The sequence below is a fragment of the Equus caballus genome, chromosome 2 (assembly GCF_041296265.1).
Source record: "Equus caballus isolate H_3958 breed thoroughbred chromosome 2, TB-T2T, whole genome shotgun sequence".
In the NCBI taxonomy this organism is placed as follows: Eukaryota; Metazoa; Chordata; class Mammalia; order Perissodactyla; family Equidae; genus Equus; species Equus caballus.
Genome location: NC_091685.1, coordinates 16,669,909 through 16,688,808, shown reverse-complemented (window position 1 = coordinate 16,688,808; position 18,900 = coordinate 16,669,909). Strand labels below are relative to the sequence as shown.

At 53.9% G+C, this 18,900-nt stretch overlaps 1 protein-coding gene across 5 annotated transcripts in view; it reads right to left on the bottom strand.

The window, feature by feature from the left end:
• Window positions 1–18,900, bottom strand: part of HIVEP3 (HIVEP zinc finger 3) — a 469,251-nt gene that overhangs the window by 50,613 nt on the left and 399,738 nt on the right. For all 5 annotated transcript variants that reach the window (XM_023632292.2, XM_023632308.2, XM_070248788.1 and 2 more), the window contains one exon: window positions 346–5,928. In XM_023632292.2, the coding sequence (XP_023488060.2) occupies window positions 346–5,397 (5,052 nt within the window). In that variant the 5' untranslated portion in view covers window positions 5,398–5,928. The remainder of the gene's footprint in view (window positions 1–345; window positions 5,929–18,900) is intronic.

Below are 18,900 nucleotides of genomic sequence, written 5' to 3'. Positions count from 1 at the left end.
ACTGCCATCAGCCACGTTTCCCAAGTTGGTCTTTCAGAAATTTTTTTTTTTTTTCCTGGCTGAGATTGTGTCTTTGATTTTACAATAGAAGCTAACGGGAAAAAGGATCTCTTCAAAGTTCACTTTACTGAAATGTACCTAGTCCAGTGATGTGAGGGACACACTGACAAAGAAACCCAATAGAAACGTTCTCTGGTAAGGTGACCAGCCACAGCTGACAGACAGGAAATCTGGCCACTCCTCTGGCCCTAGTTTTGCAAATGCAACCTTAGGAGAGAGTGGCTTTAAAAGCTCAGCAGAGCCTCTTGCAATCAGTGGGGAGAAGAAAACCAGGGCTGAACTCACCTCTGTCATGCGGGGCTTGCGAGAGCTGGATGGCACAAGCCTTCCTTTCTCAGGATGCGGAGCTGTGGCCATGGTGTATGTCTCTTTGCTCACCTTCTGCTTAGACCTCAGGAGGGACAAAGCAGCTTTAGTGGAAACCCCCGGAAGGTTGGGGTTGTACAAACTTATGCACCAACCAGCGTAAACAGAGGACCTCCTATCTGCATGCTGGATGTGATTTGGCTTAATGTAGTTTAAATAGCACCAACTGACATTAGTGGTCGTGTGGAGGCTGGGGAACTGCAGTACCTTCTTTGAGTCCGTACCTTCTTGCGACTTGGCTGGTCTGGGAGACGTTTCTGACCGAGGCAGCAAGCCGGGAGGTGCCAGTGGAGGGAGGTCAGGCTGTTCCTTGGAATCTTCTTTCTTTATGCTCAGGGCGGGCAACCCTCTGCGGTGAGGTTTACCAGATGGCTGGGCATATTCCTTCAAAGCCTCTGAGCCTGGGGCCGTCACACGGGGCAAGGAGGGGTGAGGACGCACAGGGACTTCCTTGGGGCCAGCTGGATCTGAGGACACGCTGGACAGTGTTTCTAGTTCCCTCCTGCCCTGGCCCTGACTGCCCGAGTGGGATTTCTCCGGCCTCTTGCCGTCCTCGGCGCTGGTGAGCACCACGCTGCACGGCTTCAACAGCTCTAGCGTTTCATCTGCCTTGGAACCCTCCTCCTCCTTCACTCTTTTTTGCTGCTGGGTTTCCATGGTGAGCTCGAGGCTGCCAGCTGGGGACAGGACGCGTTTGCTTCCGCCCACTGTTGATGAACTCCCCTCCAGGCTCAAGACACTCTCTGACGACAGAGAAGTGCCTTTTCTTTCAGGCAATGTGACAGGCACTCTCAGGTATGGAGTCTGGAAACCTCTGCTCTGCTCCTCACTTAGCCCTGCTGTGCTGGGCCCGACTTCGTACACATCTGCCCCACACACGGTCACCCCTTTGCACGTGGGCTCCTCAAACTTGGGAAGAGCGACAGTTGCTGAGCTGCCTTGGGGCTGGGTGACCAGGATCTGGGAGAGGGTGGTGTACATGGCGCTCCCATAGGACGGCATGTTAGTCTGAATGCGGACGGGCACAACCAGGGACACCATGGTGTCCGGACAGGCGGGCAGGGCCAGCGGAGGGGCTGCCGTGGGTGCTGAAGAGCTGGCTGGGGGAGCCACAGGGGGAAGCTGGATGTCACTGCTGTACTCTGTGCTGGGGGAGAGGCCAGTGGTTCCTGTTGCTAGCGGGGCCAGGCTGGTTTTGATCTGGGGCAGATGGCTTTCCACGTCGCCAGGGAGCTGAAGGGCAAACTGAGACTGCAGAGGCAGGAAAAACCCAGAAGAGAGTGCTGAGGAGGCAGGGTATGGCATGGGGAGAAACGAAGGGGGCTGTCGGAAGGGGATGTTGGCTGGGTGAGGCATGAGCTGGGGGAGGTGGAGTTGGCCTGGGTGCAAAACAGTAGGTTGGAGAGGAAGTGGCGGGGCTTGAAATAAGGAGGGAGGAAGCGGGGGCATGGAGTACGGCGTGGAGAGGAGGCTGGACATGGCCTGGGTGGAGAAGAATTCTGAAGGCTGTCCTGGCTCATGCTGCAAGAGGTGCTGGAAGGAGAAAAGGGAGACGGGTGGCGGCAGGTACGGTTTCTCATGCAGGGCGAGCTGGGCAGTGGGATGCTGGAACACCTGCAGTGCTTCCGTATAGGGCGGAGTGGACCCCGGTGGAGGTCTGTCCTGCACCTGGCTCTTGCCTCCTGGGTGTCCGCTGTGCGAGGTGGCCGCTGACGAAATCTGGGGCAATGAGCTTTTGGTGGGAGGTTTACTGGATGAGGGCTTCGGGTCCTCGCTCTCCTGTCTTCCCTTGGGGGCGGCCTCTGTCTCGGTTTCTGGAGGCCTGCTCAGAGAAGCCTGTCTCACCAAAAAGCATTTTCTTCTCTCTGGTGGGGCCGCTGGGGCCGCTGGGGCCGGCACAGAAGGGCCTGTCAAGGACAAGCTGCCGTAGTCGAAGGATTTGCTGCGTGTCTCAGTCATATGGGCAGAATGGGAAATGTTAGGGCTCTGCTCTGAGGCTGACCTCCGCATCTCTCGGGCATGTGGGTGGTGGCTGGGGACAGTCAGCATGTGGGTGCCCAAGGGTTTGGAGCGTGTGTCGGATGAGGGCCCGGGGGCCTCGGCTTTTCCGTGGTCGTCCCTCTCAAAGGAGGCGGAGCGGCTGGACCCGCTCAGAGAGACACTGCTCTCCTGGCTTGGGCTGCGAGACAGAGGAAGGGAGGACTCGAAGCTGGACTCCCCCGACGACTGGGCCATCTCTGCCAGGCGCAGTCTCTTCTTCTTGGGTGGCAGCTTCTCCGCAGGGAGCTGGGCGAGCGTCTGGCTACGCTGGGGCCACTGGAACTCCTCCGTCTTCTCGGGTTCCTTAGGGGGCGGCTCAGGCTCTGTGTCCGGCCGGTCGGGCTCCTCGGTCACCAGGATCTCAGGGACCTGAATGTTGGGCTGGCGGACGAGCTTGGGCTGCAGGGAGTGTGCGGAGCGTCCGTGCGGGGCGGGTGGGGGTGACGAGAATGGGGCTGGAGACTTGTCTTCTCCCTCCAAGCCACTGGGCTGCTCCAGAGAGTCAGACTTCTCAAAGGAGCTGGTGTGCTGGATGACAGAAATTTCTTTGGACGTTGTTCTCCGCTCCTTCCCTGATTCTGAACTGGACCCTAGCTTGGGAGTCCTTGGCTGGAAGCCCGTGGGTCCCTCCAGGGAGGGCGCTGACTTGCTTGGTTCTGCTGGTGACTTGGTGGACTCCAGGGGAAGGTTCCGAGGAGCATCGGATGGCCCGGGGCTGCCAAACTGACTTTTTGTCGACTCAAAGGCAGGCGGCTCTTCCTCGTCCCCAAGGCTCTTCTCTTTCCTCCTTTTCCTCAGTGGAGTGAGCTCCAAGGTGGTCCCCAGTTTGTAATGCATCATCTGGGACCAGGGTTCCTGCTCAGCCTGACTCTTCTCGGCTTCCAGAGAAGCGTGGGCGCCCGCCGAGAGGGGCTTTGCGATCTGAAGCTCTGAGCAGTAGTACTTTTTATGGGCTTCGTAGTTGTCCTTTTTCTTGTACCGAGCACCACATATGTTACATTCATAGATCACCCCTTTCGTTTTCAAACCCTTCTTGGTCTTTTTGGCGAGTTCGCTTTCCTTGGGTTCCGGTTCGTCTGCGGGTCTGGCAGCCGTGTCTTTGCTACTTGGCCCGGGCTCCTCAGAGCTGTACTCCCCTCCCAGAGGAAGTTCGATGGCTGGCTGGCGCTTGAGCATCCGGGGGTGGGAAGTAAACACTTGACTGCTGCGGCTCAGGGCTTCGGGGTCGGCGACGTGGTCGTCGAAGGAGTAGCTACCTCGGAAGGGGTGGTGGGGGGTACCGAGGGTGCAGGCGGCCGAAGGCATGGAGCGGCTTCTCAGCAGAGGCACAGGGGGGGCGGCGCCGGGCGGGTGCTGCAGGCTCAGCAGTGATTGTTCGGGCTTCGTCTTCTCGCTGTGGGACGACAGGGGCTCCCGGTAGAGGCTGGATTTGGGGGACTCCATGCTGCTGCGCCGGGACAGCGAGCTCCTCCTCGGCTTCACGCTGTCTATCTCGCTGGTGTCCACCACGGCCTCGTTGATGGTGATGAGCTTGGTGATGTGCTCGATCACCTGTGTCCGGGGCACAGACAAAGGCACCAGGCTGGGCTTGTCTTCCGTGGACAGGGGCAGGAGGGGCTGGGTGGAGGTGGCCGTCAGCATGGTGGTCCGCTGCCCCATGCGCCCGCACTTGCCGAAGATGATCTCGGCGTAGGACCTGGCGTTGGTGTTGGGGGGACTGGCCTGCTGCTCGGCACTCTCGGAGCGTGAGAAATACCCAGACTCCGTGCTCCCCTTGCTGCCCGGGCTCAGGAACGCCTGCTCGTCGATGACCTTTTTCCTCTCACTTAAGCGAAGGGCCAGCTTCTGCTTTATCGTGTGCGTGTCTTCGGGTTTATGGCTCAGGGGGTGTTCGGATGAGGGTTCTGCAAATGGACTGGGGTCCTCGAGCGACTGGGCGGAGCTGGACTGGGACAAGGAACAGCGTTCGTGGCTGGAACCCTGGCTGCCGGAGCTGTACAAACCGCTGGACAGGAGGGGCTGCTTAGGTCTCGGGGAGAGCTCCGCGGGGTGCGCGGACGTGGAGCCCGTTTCCTCTTCTGAATCTGTGCTCTCTCCCTCGGTGGGCTCCTCAAACTCTTCCCCTGGGATCCTCTCCATCTCCAGCCCCGGGGCATACATCTCGCCGCCCATTCCGGAGGCCAGGCCGGCTTTGATGCGGTGGGCATGGGACTTCCTGTGCTTGTAGAGGTTACTCTTGGTCTTGAAGGAGAAGCCGCAGGGGCCGCAGGGGTAAGGCCTCTCGCCCGTGTGCGAGCGGATGTGTTTCTGGAGCACGCTGGGCTTGGCGCAGGGCCGGCTGCAGTACTGGCAGATGTATTTGCCCGGCTTCTGTGGCTTCCTCTCCTTCTTGTGTGCCTCTTCTGCAGGCTTCAAGGAGACCTGGGAGGGACGGGGCACGTAGACTTTGGGGATGCCAGGCAGGTCCTCCGGGGGGATGATGGAAGCATGGGGAGGGAGGAGCTGGCTCTGAGGATGGAGCCCAGGGGTCACGAAGGAGCCAGAGGGTCCGGGTCTCATGGGGTCGACCAGCTGCCACGTGGAGCCCTCCAGGAGATGCTCGGGCTTGCCGGGCGACATGAATGCTGGTGTCAGAGGGTGCTGCGGAAGCTGCGAGATGTGGACAGAGGCTTCGATGGACGACCTCTTGGGGGGCTTCTGCTGCTGGCCCATTTTCTCCTGAGAGCCTTCCCTAAGAACTGGCGAAGGGCCCGGGAAGGGCTGCGGGGCTAGGAGGTCTTGGAGCGGGGCCTCCTGGGTGGCGGCTGTGCTGCCGCCTGGGTGCGGAGCGCTGGACGAAACACTGGTCTGGACGGCCTCTCCCTTGGTCAGCCGCTTCCGGGGACTTCCCTCAGCCTTCCTGGTGCCCTTGACACTTTGTTCAGGATCCATGACCTCCACGGAGACTCGAGATGCTACTCAGGGAGGTTCGGGGCAGGCTGCATCTATGAATAATCCAAGCGTCCCAAGGAGGCGTCTGCTTTCGGCCACATTGGTCAAGAGCTGAGGAAGCCGAACCCAAGACGGCTTTGGGGATTTTTTGCAAGTGTCACTGGCTGCGAGTGGACTCAGAGCAGGTCATCAGGGCCCAAACCACTCACGTGGTTGAGGCATGGCCCGCTACTTGGCAGACAGAAAACGCGCCAGCACTTTCTGCCTGAATGTCTGTCGTGGGAACGTCACGAAGGATGTCAATGTTGCCATCGTATTGTTTCAGTTGGCAGTGGCAAGCGGCCCCCTACGAGTCCCCTGTGTGCTACGCAAACCGCTGAAGGCTGGAGACGTCTGGGTGCACAGCCCAGTCATCCCTGGTCCCCGCACGAGAGGAGCCACGCTGGACGCCGCGGGCGGCTCCGTCCGGCCTCTTCTTTCCTTTGCTCCCGTGTCGGAGACGGATGGCCGCAGAGGGGAATTCACGCTCTTCTACTTGACGAAAGCGCACACACAGAAATACACACACAAAAGAGAAGAGAGAGTGAGTTACTGTGACTCGTCCACAGCCTGAGCGGCTCCGTGAGATCTCGAAAAGGTTCACCACAGAGACCCAACAAGAACCCATGGACCCCCGGCTCCCTGCCCCTGAGCGCTGCCCACACCTCCCTCCCTCACGTTCACAGTGGGGTCGGTGATTCGATGCCCACTGTCGGTTCTGAGGACTGTGGCTGTGGGGGGGAGTCAGGAACAGACGGCAGGCCAGTTCGGGAGAGGAGGCCCATGCGCCAGTCTCTGCCGTGAGAGGGACTCTGAGCGGATTTCAGCTCCCTAGCCTCAGCGGCCTAATCTATACAATGAGATAACAGCAATTCCTGCCTCAGCTGCACTCGGGTCCACTGTGATAACGATGCAGATGCCGCAGGATGGAGAGCGGCCCGTGCTGCGGCTGGTGCGGGAGGAAGGGCCGGGGGTTCTTCGGGGATGTGCTTTCCAAGGGGTGGATTATGACGAGGTTGGTATCACTTTCTCTGGCCCTGGCTTCTGAATGTCCATGAGGGGCATCATTCACGGCTTTTAGTCCACTGCTAACTCCCCTCCAAGCCCATGTTTCATGGTGAAGCCAAAGCCACTGCCCCAGCCTATGAAAGCTCACAGGCTACTGCCGCTGTGAGCACCTCAGCTGCCAAGTAGGAGCTGGGAGGACCATTTGGGCAGGCTTCTCCAGCTTGGTAGCCTTTCCTTGTCTACTCAGTGCCCCAGGGATACCCCGGAAGTGGCTCAGAATGGGGTTCTTGCCAAGCTCAGGGGCACAGTTGGTCCGGGTGGAGCCCTCAGTGTGCGCGTCCTCTAAGGGCCAGCTGAAGGTCGGGCAGGCTAGGCTTTCTGAGCTCCGAGAGCCTCCCAGGGCCCTTCTCCCCAGGAGCACGGTCAGAATTTCAAAGTCGGAAGTCACTGTGGACTTCATCTCACCCAGCCACCCTACTTTCCAGCACAGGACACAGGACCACAGAGGGAAGGTGGCCTGCAAAGGTCCCATGTTCCTGAGAGGCAGGGCCAGCACCTGAACCCAGCTCCCTGTGGCCAGAGTTCATTCTCCACCACCTTGCAGGTGTCCATCCCCTGGGTGAGGGACTCACGTCTCCACGGCCTTCCTCCCTCTCCTTGAAGCATGCCCTGCCCCCGGCATCCTGACCCCAGGCTCCCTTCATGCCCTCGCTCTCGCTCTGCCGTTCCCCAGCTGTTTGCTGATGCAGACTCAAGGAGTTCGTTCTTTCCACATTCACAAGGTGCTCAGGAAGCTGGCGAGTCTGAAAGACTTGTAGCTGTCTCTCAAATGGCAAGACTTCGGACAGAGTGGCATGCCGTGGAGGGGACTAAAAATCACATCCTATAAGTCTACTCCTTTTGTATTTCCTTTCCATTTTGGTTCTACAAAGAATTCAAGGTAACCATAACAAAATTTTATACGTATTTGTAAAAAAATGACAAACTACAATATAAGAAAACTAAATAAGAATAACAAATCAGAACAAAGGAAAATGCAAATAAGGCAGGAAGTCAGGATTGGTGGGATGGAAAGAACACTGGTATACCAATCATAAGGGCTTATATTGTTTCTCTAGTTCAGCTATACACTTATATCTGAGCTTCCTGGCAGCCAGGGAGAAAAGGGAGATATGGTCCATTACAGAGTCCTTATAGCCAGAGAGGAAGGATTATCTAAGTTCCTTACAAGAAGCAAAGAGTTGCTTTCTGAAAAGAACTTTTTCATGTGGTACTTCAGACAGGGGCAGTGAATGATACATGAGTTCACCTGTGTCTCCAAATGACACCCCTTCAGCAGACGGAGTGATGGATTTTTGTCAATGGAAGGCTGCAGCTCAGAAAAGGCTATTCTCTGAGCAGTCAAAGGCCTCCTTTGAGGAGGCAGAGAAGGCATCCTCCCAAAGCAGGGTGAATGTGGACAAGGCAGGGCACTCTCATTTCATCAAACTACCCTCAATAGGGGGGCCAGGTAAGATATCATCCAAATTGGGGCACTTTTGAGAATGAAAGAGGCACTACTGATAATTACGGAGAAGCAACAGGAAGAAACTAGGGCTGTCCCAGGCAAACTGGGACAAATGGTTGCCCTTACAATCAATATTTATCTTGTGACCCAAACCAGGCACAAGCGCTGCGTCTGGGTGTCTGGCAGAAACTTGTGATCTTTGCTACGAGGACTGAAATTACACCACGGGCTCTAATGGATTCATAGAGACTGATTGTCTAGTCCAAACCTCCCACTCGACAGATGAGGGGACTGAGACCCAGAAGGAGGATGTGATTTTCCCTAAAAATTACACAGTGATGGTGGCAGACCTAGACTGTTCCGGGCCTCGCGAGCCCCCGTCAGGGCTCGTCCCCTGCCTCATGAATAAGTGCCTTCTATGACTTCTGTGGCACAATGGGCACTGCAGTGTATGGCTCCCCTTCTATGGAAGCACTGAGTGGCCCTGGGGACACGGCCCCGGGGACATCTCCAGTGAGGAGTGTCAGTGGGTGTCTAGGGGCTTAAGGGCAAAGGTGGCCTTTCAACTTATGTCCTGACCTCTCTGTGGCTGCTGGCCAGGAGAAACAGGAAGCCCAGCTGAGGCTGGGGAGTCCATTAGGCGGCAGTCCCCCAGGCCTTGCTCATCCAAGCCGAGGTGGGCAGAAGTGCTGAGTCACTGAAAAGCCAGACAAGGCAGACGTCATCTGCCGTGCAGATGGAGAATTGCTCTCCGGGCTGGTCTGGGACTCCCGGGCCTGGCTGCACCTGCGTGGCGGAGAGGCCCTCGGATAATAAAGGGTTGACTATACTTACTATTTCTACTGACCGTGTCATGCAAGGATCTCAAAGCAACACCATAATACTAGCTAGCGGTAAGCTTTTCTTCTTCCGATGGATGGATGGGACCCCACGGCAAGACTGGGTGGTAGATTATCAGTCTGAGTGGGGGTCAGCTGGCCAAGGAGGACCCCACCTTGTCACGTCCTGTGGTTCTCCCTTGGCTGAGCCACAAGGCTCTCCAGGGGCAGGTGGGGAAGCACCTAGTGGCTGGGTTTGGGGTAATTCCCAGGCTGAGTGGGAGGGGCGGGTGGATGAGGGAGACAGTCAGGTCACTGTTGTGTCCTCAAGGGACTCACTGGGGCAGCACAACCTACACCTGTGAGCCAGGCCTGCTGCTCCCCTGGGGAGGGCCCTCCTGCCTGCATCCTTTGAGGGAGGAGCAACCAGGACACATCAGCACCATTGGCCGCCCAATGATCGTGGAGTTACTGAGGGCTTTGGGCTGGATGGCCCAACCCTCCAGCCTGCACAGAGGGCCCTGAGCCCGGGTGGGCAATGACTAGCCCCGGGCCACTGGTCCTCGGACTCCTGGGCCACTGCTCTCTGCGGTCCTGCTCTACACCTCACAGAAGGTCTGGGGTTCTTACTACAGGTGGCAGTGGGCGGGGACAGCCGGGACTGTGGGTGCAGACGTGGGGTAAACCTGTGAGAAGATGGCCTCTGCCTTGGAATGGATTACAATTCAGAGCAGCATAAACACTTCTTCACTTAACTCTTTAACTCCTTTAGAAGGACCATTTCTCTCTTTTTTTTTAAGATTGGCACCTGAGCTAACATCTGTTGACAATCTTCTTTTTTTCCTTCTTCTTCTCCCCAAAGCCCCCCAGTACATAGTTGTATATTGTAGTTGTGAGTGCCTCTGGTTGTGCTATGTGGGACACCACCTCAGCGTGGCCTGATGAGCGGTGCCATGTCCACACCCAGGATCTGAACCAGTGAAACCCTGGGCCGCCAAAGTGGAGTGCGCAAACCTAACCACTTGGCCACGGGGCCGGCCCCAGGAGGACCATTTCTAATCACCGTGACCAAGTGACACTAAGAAAATGGTCCATTTCTCTCTTCTGTGCTTCTGAGGGTATGTATAAAATTTTAATATAAACCTGAAGTAGCAAAGAAAAAAGCTGCTTTTCCAGAGAATTGGTAAAAGTCACCAGTGACATGAGGTTAGAGGTAGAGGGTGTCCCTGACAGGGCCCAGGAGCTGAGCCAACAGAGGCTCAGGACCGAACCTCTGCTGATGGTGGCAGAACGCCCATGGGGTCCACGTTGTCTGCTACTGAGGCCACAGCCGTCAGGGATCTCTGGCTTAGAAACCAGCTTAGAACCATGAGGAGAGCCTGAGCTTCAACAGCCAGTTGGTTAACATATCAGACAACCCAGCTCCCACTTCCAGAAGCTTCCATTGGCCTAGCTGTTAGGACAGCCCAACAGAAAAGAGAGCAGGGTGTTGGGGCTGGAGCCATGAAGCCCTCAGGGGAGTGGGAAGTGATGGACGAGCCAACAGGGCCAAGGCAAGGCGGCCTGAAGCTCCAAAACCAAAGCAGAAAGCACTTTCTGTATCCAAGGCACTGGGGCAGCATGGCCATGGCCCAGAGTGGACACCCCAGACGGCTTTACCAGAAGGGAGATGGGAGGTGTGTGCTATCAGGTGGACAATCCCACCAGTCCTGGCAGGAGACCAGCTTGATTCTGCCTTGGGCTCTCGACTAGGAAGCCTGGGTCAAGCCAAGTTAGATAAGACAGAGGCAAGATGGGGACAGGGGCCTGACGCCCAGGGGCGTACAAGGTCACTCTGACCCCAGACTGGTGGGGCTTGATAAAGTTCTTTGCTTATAATTTAGTTACATACACACACACTCATGCACGCACCCCAATAGGCCAAAATCAGGTCAAAATTTTACTGACGGTAATAAAACATACTGATCTTAAAAACACCAGGAAAGCAAGCCTTTCTCCTCACTTCAACAGCTGAAACCCAGTGCAGAAGGCCACAGGCTAGGCAGGAAGCAATGAGAAAGTATTTTCATTTAACAACCCAACACAAAACCAGTGCCCCTTCTAAGAATCTTTGTGTGTTGTACTGTGTCCGTGTGTGCAAGATGAGGCAGAATTCTTCACCTGCAAAGAAAAGTAAAAGTGGCTGTGGGCTTAGATGCTGGCACAATAGGCTAGGTGTGAAGACGTGGGTCTGGAGACTAACAGGGAGAGGGCATCTGAGAGCCACAGAAGGAAGTCTGCACAGAGAGCGGCCAATCCGAGGGTGGGGCTCTGGCTGGGAATAGAGCATGAGGCCCACACAGAAAATGTCTCCCACTAGCCATTCCCCTTTCTTTCGGCAATAGAAGTCCGCGAGCTGCAGCTGAGTCTGTGGTCACCCATCTAGACTGCATTTACTGGCCTCCTTTGCAGCTAGTTCTGGCCAACATAATGAATGCAGCTCACAGGTCAGAGCCAGAAGGAAAAGCGCCCGCCCTTATGTTCCCATTTCTCAGGAAGGAACATGGAGGCAACGGTGGTGGTGAGCCAACTCTGACCGCATGGACCCCAAGGGATGGTGGGACAAGAAGCCTAGATGATGGCATGAAGCAAAGCCACCTGCCCCCAACAGAGAAATACACCTTCTGTCTGATTTTAAGCCACAGCTACCTGGTCCCTTTTGGAACAAACATGCCAACTCATACAGGGGATTGGTCCCAGGGAGGCTAAAAAGAGCTTGACAGAGCCCAGGCCTGGGCATACTGGGACACAGGCAAAGGCAGCCACACAGACTGGGGTTGAGGCCTAAAGAACAAGGTGGGCACCAGCCACGAGGCGAGTGACCAGTCACCAAGCCCACCCCCGCAGCAACACAGCACAGAATTCCAAAGGCAGCTTGGCCACTCAGACAGCTTGTGTTCGAATCCTGGCCCCCCCACCTCCTAACTGGAAATTCTTGGAAGCTCTCCAAGGCTCAGTCTCCCCACCTGTAAAATGGGGACAATGAAAGTACCACGTGTGGTTCAAATTGAGTTAATTCATATGAAGTGCTTAGCATGGTACCCGTAAGCATCCAAGAAATAACAGCCATCATTGTTATTGGGGAAAGTCTTTCTGTGTGAGGGGCTGCCATGGCCTCGTGGAAGGAACCCTGGCCCGGGGGCCAACCCACGCTCTGCTGCTGTTAGGCCACAGGCTGTCGTGAGGACTGAATGTGGTTATCACCCGTGGAAAGTACCTGGCACACAGCTGGTGCTCGAGAAACGAGAGTAGACGTTGACTGGAGGTCAAAGCAGGGCCTCCCAAGAAGCCCGCAGGATGCTGAACCCCCCAGCTCTTGGTAGAGGTTTTCTAAGTTCCCCCAGACAAGGGATGCATTGGTTCCCGAGCTGGGCAGGGCCAAGCGGTCCCAGAAGTGGAGGACAGGAGCACAGGCAGGAAATCAGCTGGTGATGGAGCTGATGGATCTGACCTTCTGAGACATTTCAGATCAAATGCTTCCTACCAACCCAGGGCTCAAGCTAGAACTGAAGATACTCGTGGATTAACATCATCCCCATCTTGGTACTCGGCTTCCCCAGGTCAGCTGGTCCTGCCCCGACTCCAAAGAAGCTGCGCTATGGTTCTCCTACTGAGGTCGGGGATTTTGGAGGCTTCACTGTACCTCTTGGTCACCGGGTTCCTATGAAATGATGACAGGTCAGCGAGGCCCAAGGCAGAGCAGCCCTAGGCAGGGTCCTGAACACTGGCCTCCATTGGGGCTGAAGGGATTAGGGCACAGGAACAACCTTGTCCTCAAACTCACAGCACTTTGTACCTGTCACCCTCATTCGCTTCTGGGGGAAACTGAGGCCAGAGGCATGACCTGCCCAGCTAGGAGGTGTTCAGGCCAAACTGAAGAAAATTCCTGAGTCCTTCACTTCTCTGTTTGGGGCCATTTCTCCTGAATGGTGCTGCCTGACCCTGACTCAGCCTCCCTGGGAGCTCCCCAGGTGCGACAGATCCAGGCTGCAGGTAGGATGGTGAGTAGGGTATCAGGTGAGAACGAGGGGGCCGGGCACCTGAGCTCCCCATCAGAGCCGAGCTGCTGCCCAGGACCCTCCCAGCTTGAGTCTGGAGACACTTTGGCTGCGCTGGGGCCCAGGCACCCATAGCAGAAAACCCTTAACACAGCTCTGCTGGGTGACCCTTGGCAAGGTACTCCCTCTCTGGGCCTCAGTTTTCTCTTCTGTAACATGAGGAGGTTGGGCTAAATGACCTCAAGGATCACTTCCATTCTGACAATTCTGGATTTAGGGTTCTAAGGCCAGGGAGAAGTGTGGCCGATGGTGAGAAATGCTGGCCAAGTTTCCTATTTTCTCAGGCTGCTGTAATATTGATCTTGAGCTGGGGAAGAATTCTGCAGGGCAAAGGAGGCCCCAAATCCCCATCAGACCTTGGTGAGGGTGAGTATATAGCTCGGGATATGTGTTGGTCTTTGTAAAAGGCAACCCTCCTGGTGAGACTGGCTGAGCGGGGGACTGGCAAGGTCAGGCCTGCCTGCCCCTCCTCTCCCCACTACCCTCAAGAGTCCTGTTGGCTACTCCAGGGAATGGTTGGGCTAGGATACTACGCCAGACTCAGCTATGGTTGCTGACACCAACCAACACTCCAAACGTCCGTCAAAGTCCTGCCCCTCCCTCAGCCAGACACTGGACTCAACTGTAGGATTCAGACCTCACTCGGGTCAGGGTCTCTCACAGCCACTGACCTACCAGCAGCCAGAGGGGTTCAAGGCAGAGAAAACTGCCCCTCCCGGAGATCTCCAGAGCTGCCACTTGTTGCCCAGGCCTCCTGGACACTGGCCCCCACTGTCTAGACTGTGGCCAGCTCCTGACCTGCTGACCCCTGCCTCTGACTTTAACCCCCCACCCCCAACCATGTCATCCTCTCCAAGTCTGGCTGCTTCTGCTTCCTGCATCTCTCTATGCTCACTCCAGAGGCTGTGGTCCCCACCAGTAGTTTGGCCCAGATCACAAGTTCCAAAGACTGGCTACAGAACAGAAATGCTGGGCAACTTTTTGCTTCTTTAAAATTAAAAAAAAAAAAAGCACTCGAAAATTTTTAAACCATTGTAGAATTGTCCTGTCATGTCCCCCACACGCTCTGCCTCAGAGGTGCTACGGCTAATATAATATGTTCCTCTTGACATCCTAAGGCATTATATAAATAGTGTGCGTGTATCCTGGATTTTTTTTAGATAAATGAAGAAAACATGTCACATGTCCTGATCTGTGACTTGCCTTTTTTTTCAAACCTGTGCGTGGCTATCTAGGTTCACCTCACTCTTTCTGGCAGCAGCAGACTGTTCTATTTGGGGCTGTGATCCAGCCAGTCCTTTATTGATGAATATGAAGGTTGTTTCCAGCTTCTTCTATTCCAAGAAATGCTACAGAGAACTTCCTCTGCATACTTGTGTGAGTATATGCACAGGATAAATTCCTAGAAGGGGAAATATTTGGCAAAGGGAATGTACCTTGAAGCTTTTGATGGGTAGTGACAAATAGCTCTCCAAAAAGCACAAGTTTATACCAATTGTGTGCAAGGACTGTTTCTCCAAACTCCTTCCTACCCGGAATGTAACCAATCTCTTCACTAATACGAAAGGCGAAATGGTCATATTAGCTCCCCATTGCTGCTGTAACAAACTGCCACAGACTTAGGGTTTTAAAACAACACAATTTATTACTTACAGTTCTAGAGGCCAGAAGTCCAAAACGGATCCCACGGAGCTAACATTAAGGTAGGAACATTTTCTTTCTGGAGGTTCCAGGGGAGAATCCACTTTCTTGCCTTTTCCAACTTCTAGAGGCCGCCTGCATTCCTTGGCTCATGGCTCCTTCCATCTTCAAAGCCAGCAATGGCCAGCTGCATCTTTCTCACACTGAGTCACTCCAACACTGACTGCCCTGCCTCCCTCTTTCACTTCTAAGGACTCTTGGGATCACGTTGGGCCCACCGGCATAATCCAGGACGATCTGCCCACCTCCAGACCCTTAATTTAATCAGCAAAATTCATTTTGCCATGAAAGGTGACATATTGACAGGTTCCAGGGACTAGAATGTTGGACATCTTGGGAGATCATTATTCTGCCTGCCACAGTGGTACCTTATTTTTTTGAATCTGTATTTCTTGATCTCTAGTGCGTCTTGGAACTTTGCATAAGCTTATTAACCAATGATTTCATTCTGGGAATTATTTTTCATATCCTTTGTTTATGTTTCTAATGAATTATATTTTTCTCATAGGTTTATATAAACTCTGATATCAGGGATATTAATCCTTCATATATGACCTGCAACTATTTCTCCCTATTTATCATTAGTCTTTACCTTTGCTGAACAGAAAAATTTTGTCTCCATGTGGTCAACTGCATCATCGATCTTTTCCATTATGATTTGCCAGTTTCGTGTCCAAGAATTTTTTTGGAATGTCACCCAATTTTCTTCTAGTTCCTTTATGATTTATTTTTTTTCCTTCCCTCCCTCTGCCTCTCCACCCCTCCATCCCTCTGTTCCTTACTCCCTCCATCCTTCTCTCCCTCTGTTCCTCCCTCTCCATTGCCATCTTGGCTCCTTCTGACACTTATCATTTCTGGAGTGAGGCAGAGATAAAGCTTGTTTTTCCAGTGTAACCGGCCGGTTGTCCTGACACCATGATTGAATAGTCCATCCCCACCCACCCACCAAAATGTCCTAGGTTTTACACAGGTTCTAGCCCTATTGCAGATCCACTGAAACAGAATCTCTAAGAAAAGTGCCCCAGATCTATATTTTCACAAACTTCTCCATGTAAATCTGACATACACTTTTCTTTTCTACAGCCTGGTATTTGGGGAAACTGCTGAAACTCCTCTAAGCGCCACCTATAACTAATCACCTTGTCTCCAGGTTCCCAGCCTTCCTCCATGCCACCCCACCCTTCACTGTGGAAAGTGAAATCTCTTCAATTGCCAACTTCACCAGGCCTCCCCCTTTGTCAAGAACTCTCCGTAGCTCCCCACTGCAGGGAGATGCAGCCATTGGCATTTCAGGCCCACCATAATCAGGCCCTGCCCGGCCTTCCCGGCCCCTGCCCCCCATGCTGCACTGTCACTATGCATCAACTCTAACCAGCAGGCTTTTGACCTCTCTGCATCTACACATCGCTGTTCCCCGGGGAACAGGGGGACGAAGGAGTCTGGAGGCTATTTCCTCAGAGGAGTCGGGAACGCTTCCCAGAATAAGATGTGGTTGAGCTGGGCCTCGAAAGATGGGATAAATGTTGATGACTGTCAGATTTGGAAGAAAGAGATCCTAGTCCAGATGGGAGGTACAACGTATGCAGAGCACAGGAGGCTGGCACATGGCCACAAGGAGTGTTGAGCTTGCTGCCTCTCTCCGGCCAGGGCAGGGGCCCCACACTGCACCTGGTTGGGTTTAGGGCATGGGCAGGAGTTCCCACACGTTCCCTCCTACGCTCTGGAGTGATAAGAACAAGCCCCAAACTGTGAAGGTTCAGTTGTCCAAATACATCTTCTGACAGAGCTGGGGTCAGTCCTGATCCTCAGAAAGCAGGTGGAAGGCACAATCCACCCATGCATCCAGGCCGTGCTGCTGGGCTGTATCAGCCTTCCGGGGCGGCCGGCCCTTCACAGCCTCCGGCCTGGATTCACTCACGGGAAACAGGCACTACCGAGGGAGGGTCTGGTGGACTGCCTCTGCTGGGAAGCTGCAGTTTTCCGCTAACCCAACAGGTCAGATAGTACAGCTTCCCTGAGAAGCCTGAGACGTCTGCCTTAGTTCGGGCCTGTGGTTAACCAGTTCTTCGGCATCTTCCTGGCAAACCTGTCTCCCCTGGACCAGGTAGAGACTCGCCTTATTCATCTTTGTATTTCCAGTGCCTGGCACTGGACCCATCACTGAGTAAAATATTGAAAATATTTTCAAAATACTTACATCCTACCATGTGCCCAAACTATACCAGGCATTACCATGTTGATCCTCACACACGTCCCCTTTTTACAGATGAGAAGACTGAGGCTCAAGGGGGTGACGCTAATTGCTTCAGATGATACAAGAAAGGGCAGAGGTGGGATTTGAACCCCGAGTTCGAGCCACCACCTAGAAAACCCCCAAGAGCCCTGACCTTGGTCAGAGGGGCTCAGATGGATTCTGCCTTCCTTCCCAGCACCCCAGCTCTTCCAGGAAGTCTTCCCAGTCAACCACAGCCATTTCCACTTGCATCAAAGTCTCCTCCCCTTATGCAAATCACTGTGCATGACTTTGTGGACCTCAGGGCTGAGTTTCTTGATAAATGCTTTTTCCCCCAATCGTGAGTGGTAGATTATTCACTGTCCGGGAGGCTCCCACATCGTTCCCTGGGATGATTGTGGTCTCTGCATTCCTCCTTTTCCTTCCTTTCCTCCCTCCCAAACCCAAGACCCAGACAGGGCTTGGAATTTCTACACACTAGTCAAAAAGCAAATTCCACTCAGAGCACAGAGAAACCTAGGCAATCCTGGCTGGAGTTTGTCTTGCTGTTACCCAGGGACCAAGGTGGAACTGACATCACTGGGGAGGATGAAGTCTCCAGCAACATTCCAGAGGAAAGCAGGAACACATTTCACAGTCCAGACCAAGCAACAATGCAACCAGAACTCCACTCTACCAGACCAGTGGAAGCTCAGATTAGCCCCATTTATGTGTGGTTGTGATAACTTAGGCGAAGATGGTCCTAACCAATGCCCTGTGTCTAGACTGAACAACTGAACTCAATGTGTGTCAGGGCTGTTCTTAGTGTTTTTTTTTTTTTGGCGAGGAAAATTCGCTCTGAGCTAACATCTGTGCCAATCTTCCTCTATTTTGTATATGGGTTGCCACCATAGCATGGCTGATGAGTGGTGTAGGTCCACACCCGAGATCTGAACCCATGAACCCGGGCTGCTGAAGGGGAGCACGCCAGACCTAACCACTACGCCATGGGGCCGGCCCCTGTTCTTAGTGTTTCACACAATAACTCTATCAGGCAGGGACTATTATGATCCTCATTTTACAGATGAGGAAACTGAGGCACAAAATCACAAAGCTGGTAATGGTAGAGCTGGAACCTGGACCTGAGCCATCAAGTGACCTCTACACTGGAGACCCTCAAGGCAGCTGGGGCCACGTCAACCTCGCAGACAGGACTCAGATCTGAATCACAGTCCTAACACCTCGGGTAACCAAACACTGTTCCCAGCAGCATTCCTTCCCATCACGTGGACTGGTCTTGTTACGAGCTTTTTTTCCTTCCACCTAGAAAAGTATCAACAGTGTTTCCGTCTTGTTCCCATTGGGACTGAAAATGAGCTAAGATCAGGGATGGTAGTCTCGACTCAACAGGAGCCTGGTGAAACCCAGATGCTTGCAGTTTATTAATCTATTAAGTTATCTACTGTTATGAATCTAGTTATGTATCTACCTACCTAGCTTGTCATTTACTTAAATCTCCTTTGTTCCAGTAAAGATTAACAGAGGCTTCTGGACACCTGGGAGAACCTGGTGAGCATCTGAACTCAGCTCAACCTGCTTATCTTAAATGGTCCAGGAAGTACTTGCGGGTGAAGGAGCTTAAGGAAGAACGAAGCCTGAAATGAGAGGGGGAAGGGTCAGGCAGACTGGTCTTCTGGCCGTTTCCATTCTGCCAGTCTCTCATCAACACCACCTAAGAAAGCCTGCACTCCACACTGGTGCAGTGGCCTGCTTGCTCATCAGTTTCTGGTAGGTCTCTAGCTGTTCCTTCGGTGACATTTTGTTTCTACACAAATGACCATGGTACAAAAGGCACGCCTGCCTACAAGCTTCCTAGGTAGTGAAGGTTCTTCAGTCTACTATGAAGGGCAATACATAGAACACACTATAACACACACACACACACCATAAATAAACTAGATAAGGACAAATGACCAGGGAGACTAGGTGACATAAACAATGTATTCCAAAAGTGGACAGTGACAAAAGTAGAAATTCCCTGTGGTCTCCACCATTCTTGGTCACGTGAAGGATATAGGTATAACTGTACTAGTAATGATACAGCAGTTATAACGATCACTT